The sequence below is a fragment of the Homalodisca vitripennis genome, chromosome 4 (genome assembly GCF_021130785.1).
Source record: "Homalodisca vitripennis isolate AUS2020 chromosome 4, UT_GWSS_2.1, whole genome shotgun sequence".
NCBI classification, from domain to species: Eukaryota; Metazoa; Arthropoda; class Insecta; order Hemiptera; family Cicadellidae; genus Homalodisca; species Homalodisca vitripennis.
Window position 1 is genome coordinate 55,354,922 of NC_060210.1, and position 9,117 is coordinate 55,364,038.

At 31.2% G+C, this 9,117-nt stretch overlaps 1 protein-coding gene across 1 annotated transcript; it reads right to left on the minus strand.

Annotated features, from left to right (window-relative positions):
• Positions 1-7,880: 7,880 nt before the first annotated feature.
• Positions 7,881-8,897, minus strand: LOC124361027 (uncharacterized protein K02A2.6-like). The gene has a single exon (XM_046815064.1). It carries the CDS (start codon positions 8,895-8,897, stop codon positions 7,881-7,883), a length of 1,017 nt encoding a protein of 338 aa, XP_046671020.1.
• Between the last annotated feature and the right edge of the window lie 220 nt (positions 8,898-9,117).

The following is a 9,117-nucleotide window of genomic DNA, read 5'->3' on the forward strand; positions in this document are numbered from 1 at the left end:
GTGAACGGAAGTGACCTCGTTATCTATGTACAAAATATTGGAAAAATATTGTTTTCGTATTATAAACTAGTACATAATCCTCCAACAATATGGTAAATCTTAAAATTAAAATATGAGGTTTCACTACCAAAGTTTTGCGTTTATTACTCTTCAAGAAAAATGTCCCATTACAAAAAATTTTAGAATGGCCTTCTATCACTGTTCATGCCACCACACTTTCAGATAATGATCATATCCATCAGTGTTTTTGTTTAATTATATATGCTACTATATAGTGCGTTTCAGTTATGATTATAACATGTCCTCATAGTTGTAGTACTAAGATGTATGTTGAATGTACACTACAATCATAACCTGGAGTTACCCATCTATCTTCTCAAAGATTAAAAACTATTTTCAAATTAATTTGGACTGAATTCTTATTTGATGGATTATTAGTTTTAATATGCATTCACTTACTATTTGAAAGGAAAATTTACAACTAACGGAGATATTGTAAGGAGATTATTTACAAAGAGATAGAGATGTGGTTTGGAGAAAACTATAAATTAAAATTGTTTTGGGTGAATAAGAAATAAAAACATATATATATATATATATATATATATATATATATATATATATATATAAAACATTTAGGGTAAATTAATAATAATAAGTCAATATCAAAGGTTGCACATTCAACCGGCAAGTGAGAGATCCGTGTTCGAGTCCCGGCGGAGCAAGTACTTTTTGTGATTCAATATTTATTGAAATTAAACTAGGCTATTGCCACTTATACAAATTTAATGAATGTAAATATAAGTCATGTGACAGGTATTTGGTCTTCCGATCATATGTTAGTATTGTTATTTAAACATTATGTGAAAGAAACGGCCTAATACAAAATAAGTGAATCGTATAAAGTGAGGGCTCTGTGGTGTAATGGTAGCACATTGACCCGGCAAGTGAGAGATCCGGGTTCGAGTCCCGGCGGAGCAAGTACTTTTTGTGATTCAATATTTATTTTAATTTTATATATATATATATATATATATATATATATATATTTAAATAAACGTTTCTATTTATAGGGACAGCAACAAATTTATAAAAAGATACTATCTCAAAAGTACTCCTATTTTGGTAACTGCAAGAGCTCAGATGTAGGTTTGAAGTTCGTGATCAAGGTAAATATTAATTATATGTTACTAACATATTCATTTAGTTACTATTTTTTGAATCAAGTTACATTTGTTAACCAAAATCTCAAATTGGAAAATTTTACCTATATTAATCGTGTTTTGGCCTAATCAGAATTATTTAATTTTCACTCACAGTAAGAATGAGTTTGAATTACTGTTTATGCTCCTAGAAGCTGTCGCTATGGCGTTTTGGTGTTGGAAAGCATCAAAATGATTACCTGAGATATTTCATGGACAATAATAAAGACTGGTTAATAATGCACATATTTCCAGACGCTCCTGTCGCCTTCAATATGGTACAGTATACCACAGTTTATAATAGTGATTTAATAAGCTATGCCATAATTGCTGCATCTATTCACTTTACTAATACAATAAAGAGTGAAATCTGCCAATCAAAACCAATATTCACATACACTTAAAGTTGAAACCATTCGTTGAGTTTTCATACTTAGGAGGAAGTCGATATTTGCATTAAAAAAAGCAAATTTTCAATTTCTTTCAACATTATTAAACTTAAAAATAGTAGTAGAATTTTAAGAAAATACCTCACTGAGAAACCATTATCTCAAACTACTACTATTATAAAATTGATGATTAAAATTAAAGGCTCACATGTTGATCTCAGTTTACATATAATACGGATAAAAGATTTCTTGTTAATTTCAAAATGTATAATACTACCGATATTTAAAAGGATATTTGTCTGTTTTATATCCAAAAAAGAGCGGAACGGATAACTTTTGGGTAACCCACAATGTAAAATTTTAATGTTATAAAAAATATTGCGTATATTTAACAGTTTTGAAAATACATAAAAAACTTATGCTTGATTAGTTATAAACATATTCATATTCGCTCAAAAAGGATCAATATTATTGCATAATTCTACACCTTTGGAGGGCGCCGTCTTGATATCGTAGGAGTTATTTAAAAATTGTAGGAATAAATACGATTTTACAAAATGTAGATTTTGAGTTCCGTTGTAAAATACCCAAAATAACAGTTTTGCGCATATGCGGATGGCTGCCATTTTGGAACTATTTTATTAAAACTAGTTTATTATGGCTTATCAAGCAGTGTATAAGAAATATTTTAGTTACCACGTTTTGTTTTAATGTTCCAGAAATCACGACAACTATAGTGCTAACCATTATGTTCGTAATGTTACTAGATAGCCTGCCATTGAAAACTTTTGCAACCAATATCCGAAAACCATTATAGGTTACAAGAATCTATAAGGAAATACAGTATTGAAAGTGACGTGAACATTCCGAATTGCTTTTTTCGCTCCACGGTGAGTAATATGGTTGAGGATTTATGGTTTATATGTTGTGTAAAAAATATATGGTAAGCCAATAAATAGAACATTATTACACTAAGAATGATGTATTCTCTGGACTAACCTAACACATAGGACTGAAGTTGTGTATTAATATTAACAGGCATCTATTATGTAACTATAATACAGGATAGTAATATGCGAACAATTCAACGAAGTGTCCATAAATAATTTGCTATTCATAAAACCATAGATGCAAAATACCAAAAATTACTAACTATCTTGAAACTTTAATATACAAAAATATAAGTTGTTTGTGGCTGCTTAGTAATGAAACCCGTGTTATTTATTCTATAGGTACCGTGAAACTTCTGCAAACATTCGTGAAAAATTTTTATTAATATTTTGGTAAAATTAGTATTTTTTTATTTTATGGATATGAATAAATATATGTTTGAACCAATAAAAGTGGAACTAATTGTTTGTAATTAGAGAAAACTATTATTGTATGTATTTGTTTTTTCAGTTTTCAACGTTTTAGGCTATACGGTGGCATTATCAGTAGCATTTTTTACTGTACTATATTTCACCATTTCGTACCAAAACATTTAACATTCCAATATACCAGTGTTAAAATTTTAACCCACTTCACCACCGGTCTACCCTACAAAAACCGAATTATTTCATAAAACAACTGTGGGGTTTCAGCAGTTTTCTCGAACGTGCTTTTATAAACCATCAGCAACGTACGTGCCAAAACTCTCGTGCAGTTTTCTCGTTTCCCTCATAACTCACAATGACTTGGGAATATTTTTGTCACCATATTGCTACTTTATAGCTTAAATAAAGTGTGATAAAATTTTAAAAGCTGGAAACTAAACTTAACGTAGATAAATTCATAAAATCATTGTACTCAACTCTTCTTAATTGAAAAGGGTAAGTCAGTAAAACTAGTTCTCTGAGCAATATATAGCTTCTCCGACTTTTATAACGAAACTGTTGTAAAGGGATCAATCTAATGCTTAAATTAAAGCATTATAAGACTATGTAAGAGAACTTGTCTTAAGAACTTACTGTATTACATACCTGTTACATATTAGGGTGGTTGGACCATGATTCCTTTTTGGAGTTGTATGATCCGATTCTTTAAGCAATTACTTCAGGTTATTATTTGTCAGTGAGCATAATTACACATCCTAAAATGAATTTGAACCCGGATATCTGAGAGGATAAAGTAAGACGACAAATATTAAATTTTCAGAGACACATACATGTAAACCACATCAATTATATTAGCTTTTGTGATTAATAAATGTGGTTTTGAAATTACATACAAAATTTTACTTGCCATTTTTTAAGTAAAAATTTATAATTTTAACTAAATAAATTGTATATATAGTATATAAATTGTAATCGTTAGTATAATTACATTAAGTGCAAGTTTTTAAGGTAATTTAAAGTAACGACATAACCAAACTAACAAAAAGAAAGCAAAATAGTGTCTTTCAATAGAATACGTGACTCAGCATAATACCTGACAAAAACCCGTCAAGGAGTTTCCACGGCAAGATGTGCTGATTACAGCCTAACAAATTGAACTTCCTGTATTACCAACTTCACGTCTTGTGAATCACAATATTTCGCTTTTCTGTGTGAAGATTTATACACGAAACTAAGTCATATGTACAATTATATAGTATAATTTACAGTATATGTCTTTAAATAAAGAAATTATCTACATATCGCAGTGTAGAAGTGGTGTAAATGATTGCTAAGATAGGTGGGTTGTGTATAAACTGTTTATTTATACTACGATAATTTTTTAAGTTATATATTTATTTTAAAAATTAAAAGAACTTTAAAAATACACAAAATAAATTAAAACTATATAGCCAATGTTCATTATAACATCTTAAATGCAACTTATAGTTCATTACTTGACTTTAATCTCCCTTTCTTAGTGATGTCCTGATTTAATAAAGCCAGACACAAGTAACCTCATGCCGGGACAAAGTCGCGTCGAGTCGAGGGCGGATTACTTCCTTCAGCTGCTTTAATAATTCTTGGGAAGGTTCTCGGAGGCGCGGTGGCGTGAAGATTAAGATTATAATTTCAGCGTTATTTCCTGATGGTTCGCTTCAGAACTAAATGAGCAATGTAACACAGTTATTGTTTTCTACAATTTCCTCTATACTGTAACAGTGTAAACATCGTTGTATATTTCTTATCTATAGTATGTAGCATTTTCATCATTCATAATGCAGAGTTATTCTTAAAACTTGTTATGTCCTAGAAGTTAGAATACTAAGGACATCTTCCTACACTTTTCTTATGATCACAAAAGACTGTTTTCAAAAATTATCTACACTTCTGAAACATTCAAGAATTTAATGTTAGGAAAAATATTATTATTTTCATCAATTTGCAGATTATTATGCGTCTTGGAGAGACTTGTTTATTTTAAAGGTGGTTTAGTACCATTATTTTGATGTCTCAAAATCGTTTTTGAAATATCGTGTCTTAAACATAAAGTTTGATACATAGAAAAACACGATTTCTGCAGTAACAGGCTAACACTGACTTTCTGGCTTTATTAGCTTTAATCAATTTTATAAGCTATAACATAATTTAATAGAGTAAGACATTAATTTAAGGTTAACGTAATATTTATGAGATGTTTATTAAACATTGTTAGAGAAAATGAACTCTCATAGTTAGTGAGGGGATTTTCGTTTAGGGTAATTTTAGTAAACATTTTACAAGAACTCGTGAGATAAAGTGAAAGATTGCACCAGATACGTTTTTATGTTGATACTGTTGTATGATATAATATTGGTCTCCGAGCTACAACACCCATACTATGGCTACACCTGGCCCTGCCTACAACCACCATTCAGCTTTTATCAAGAATTAAAAGAGAGCAAATACAATTTACACACACACACACACACACACACACACACACACACACACACACACACACACACACACACACACACACACACACACACACACACACACACACACACACACACACACACACACACACACACACACACACACACACACACACACACATAATATATATATATATATATATATATGAACATTTTTCATATTAACATGAAACAAACGACCTTAATCAACCTTTTAAAATGTATAGCAGCATTAGTATTAGCAACGAGGCTCATAATATTCCACACTGTACCTACCATTCAACATAGTAATGGCTGAGCATCAGCGAAGCCAATTACTTGTGGAAATGGAAAAATTTACTCATGTATGTCTATCCGCATGGTATATCGGAAAAGAACAAATCAGTAAACTTTAAATTTTACATGTCCCTCCTTGGGATTTGGCTGAACGTTATCGAACATTTTAAATAGGTCTTACACATGTTATCGATACCATTGAGAATCGTGCGCATACACAACACCTACAGACTAACACTGAAAAATATAGCTCAAAGTCTTTCAGTATTACATCAGGGCTACGTAATCTGTTTCATATGCAATCTTTTAAAACTAAGTACAAAAAGGGATTTCCTCGGCTTTTTTCTACTTATGAAAACTTAATTCTAGAAAGATTACCGTAACTTTATTTCTCTTTGAACTTTTGATAGAGGATCCTATTTTAAGTTTCTAGGACCTTTCCCTTATCAAGAGTTATCACACAGATAGTTGTACAGTAAACGACACAAATCTAACGGACTAATTTTAAACCAATCAATATAACTATATCTTAACATTGTATCAAAACATTTCTTCAATATTAAGTTCGTTAAATATGAAAATCGTCAAAGACATTTTTAGATGATTTGGTATTTTAAATAGTACAAAAAATATAACACTTCTTCGCAAGAATTCTGTTCACCTACAGTGCGGAGCCAAATAAAAGGTAATTGAAAGCGAAATCTGCCAGAAGAGGATACATATATCCCTGATGGATATAAAAGTTAATATAATACGATACTAATAACATCGATTTTTATCTGACTTCATAAAGGAAGAGATTTCACTGTGTCTATGTTTTTTTTTTTTTATTTTATGTATATCAAAACATTTACCAAGAATTTAAGAATTGAGAAATGTTTTGTAAGTGGGATTATGAACGGCAGTTATAATAGTTACAAATAAGCACAAACACTGAATGTTACAGCGAATAAATAAAGAGTAATTATATAAAAACGTATTAGCACCATATTTGGTTCTCTTAGGGGATGAAACTTTTAGCACATACAGCGGGCTATTTATTTATATTAATATATTTAATCAAATAAGATAACTTTCTAACTAGTGTAAATAGATGGCTTTGAATCTAGACTGAATAGTTTACAACCATCGTGAAATTGCTGCGATAATTTGAAAAAATACGAGTATATTATCCCAGATTCTGATCTTAATTTTATCGAATTCTTGTAAAGTAAGTTTTTTTTACGCTTTCGGATTTCGTAGAAATTCTCCAGTTCGGAAAAGAGAAATATGAACCGACAACCAACAGATTGTAAATATATTGATATACAGAGTGTCACCAAAATCTCCATCCTTTTCAGGTATTATTCATAAGTTAAAAACAAAGCAAAATACATTCAAACTTTCAAAAACTTCATAATACACAATCAACAGCTATTTTGCTTTTTCACTTGCCAATGTTTATTTTGAGAACGGTTTGCAAAAGTTAAAATTGGTATGTAGCTTGTCACAAAGACTTAATCAAAGGAAAAATAAAAGTTTACAGTCTTCACTTAAAAAATAGTGGCTTCTTAAAACCCAAAAACGTAAATATTAATAAAACGCCATACTAGAATCTTATATTTTCTTATTTAGACAAAAATTCAACGATACTTAGTTTAAGAAAATCGGTAGATAATTAAGTCAGATCATTCATTGTTTAACTAAGCTAAACAATATTAACTGTCACTATGTGGCATTGAGTCTGCTGAACTATATAAACCAGTTGATTTAATTTTATCTGGTCTAATAAGCTGATTAAAACTTTAAATGACCTCATTGGCATTTTCAAATGAAGGTACAAAATATAGAGGTGCTTGAAATTTTAATATTGGCCAATCAGCAACAACATATAATGTTAATTATGTTTACCAGTATGAATGTAATTATCAAATAATGACAAGAGCTCGTTAAAACATTCAATGCATGCTTCATAGTGGCGTGATTAATCATTTCCGAGAATTTAACATGTTTAATATTTAATAGTTGAGGAATTTACTTACCTATGTTAACGATAAACTGAGTATTATCATTTCATCGTAGGCGATTATACTAAGATAATTAAGTTAAATTCAACAGTTAAAACATCTTTATTGAAGACTGTATAATGAATGAATAAATATTGGAATGTAAACAACAACAAAAACAAATAATAGTCAGCTGACTATGTCACATCTCCCTTCCTCAGGAAGTGTAAGTGTAATCCTTCAGGTAATTGGGTTTACCATATCTCTTGGCAATATGCTGTGAGTTGCGAAGATAAAGTTTTCCTTTGCTTTCCACTATGTAAGACCTGGGGTTTACTTTGTCTTTAATTACTCCGTCTAACACCCAACTTCGATTACTCTTTCTTAGCTTTACGTTCTCTCCAGGTTTAAACTCTGGCTTTGGAACTGCACCTCTATCTCCATACATGTTTTGTTTTTCTCTCGCTTCAGAGAGTTGTTGATGCACTTTCTTTGGATCAATTATTGATGGCAATAGAAGCGCATCATCAATTGGAACCAATGTCTGTGTTCTTCTAGACATTAGCCTTTGTGCTGGAGAACCTAGATCTGGTGATCGTGGAGTGTTTCTATGATTCAACAGAGCTTCAAATAAGTCTGTTCCGTCTTGATAACATCGCCTGACCAAGTTTTTCGCTGTCTGAACAAACCTCTCTGCCAATCCGTTTGCTCTTGGGAAGTTTGGAGAGGATATGGACTGTTCGAATCCCCATCGTTTTGAAAATTTTTTAAACTCTGCTGAATTGAAAGGCATGTTATCTGATTCCAGTACAGCTGGTACACCATGAACAGCAAACCATGACTTCAACTGTTTGATAGTTGCATAACTACTTGACGACACTTCAGCGAGTTCGAAGTAACCAGAGTAGCTGTCACCAAGAACAAGGTAACTTTTGCATTTGAACTTAAAATAATCAGCTGCTGTAACCTCCCATGGCCTGATTGGAATTTGTTTACTTTTGATGGGTTCTTTTATTTCTGCCCTGCTCTGACTTTGGCATACTGTGCATGATCGTATGAAGTCACTCAAATCTTCAAACATGTTGGGCCAGTACAAGGATTCTCTTGCCCTTTGATAACAAGATTGAATTCCTTGATGTCCAGTATGAATAGCTTTGATAATATCCGTTTTCATACTATTTGGAATTACAACTTTGGTTTCTTTGAACACAACTCCATCTTCAACCATCATCATTTCTGAAATTCCAAAATAAGTGCAAGCTCTTAGGCAACTCAGTTTTTGATTTAAGCCAACCATTTTGTATTACTTGTATTAGTTCTTGTAAGGTGGAACTTTTCAATGTTTCCTCTTTGACTCTTAAAAGCTGATTGTATGGATGTATTGAGAAGATTAATATCACTTCAAGGTCTTTTTCCTGCATAGTAGTATTTTCAGCCGTTTTACAGTCCCTACT

Excerpts from the sequence above, each read along its gene's own strand:
- LOC124361027 (XM_046815064.1), bottom strand. The coding sequence starts at position 8,897 with ATGATGATGGTTGAAGATGGAGTTGTGTTCAAAGAAACCAAAGTTGTA.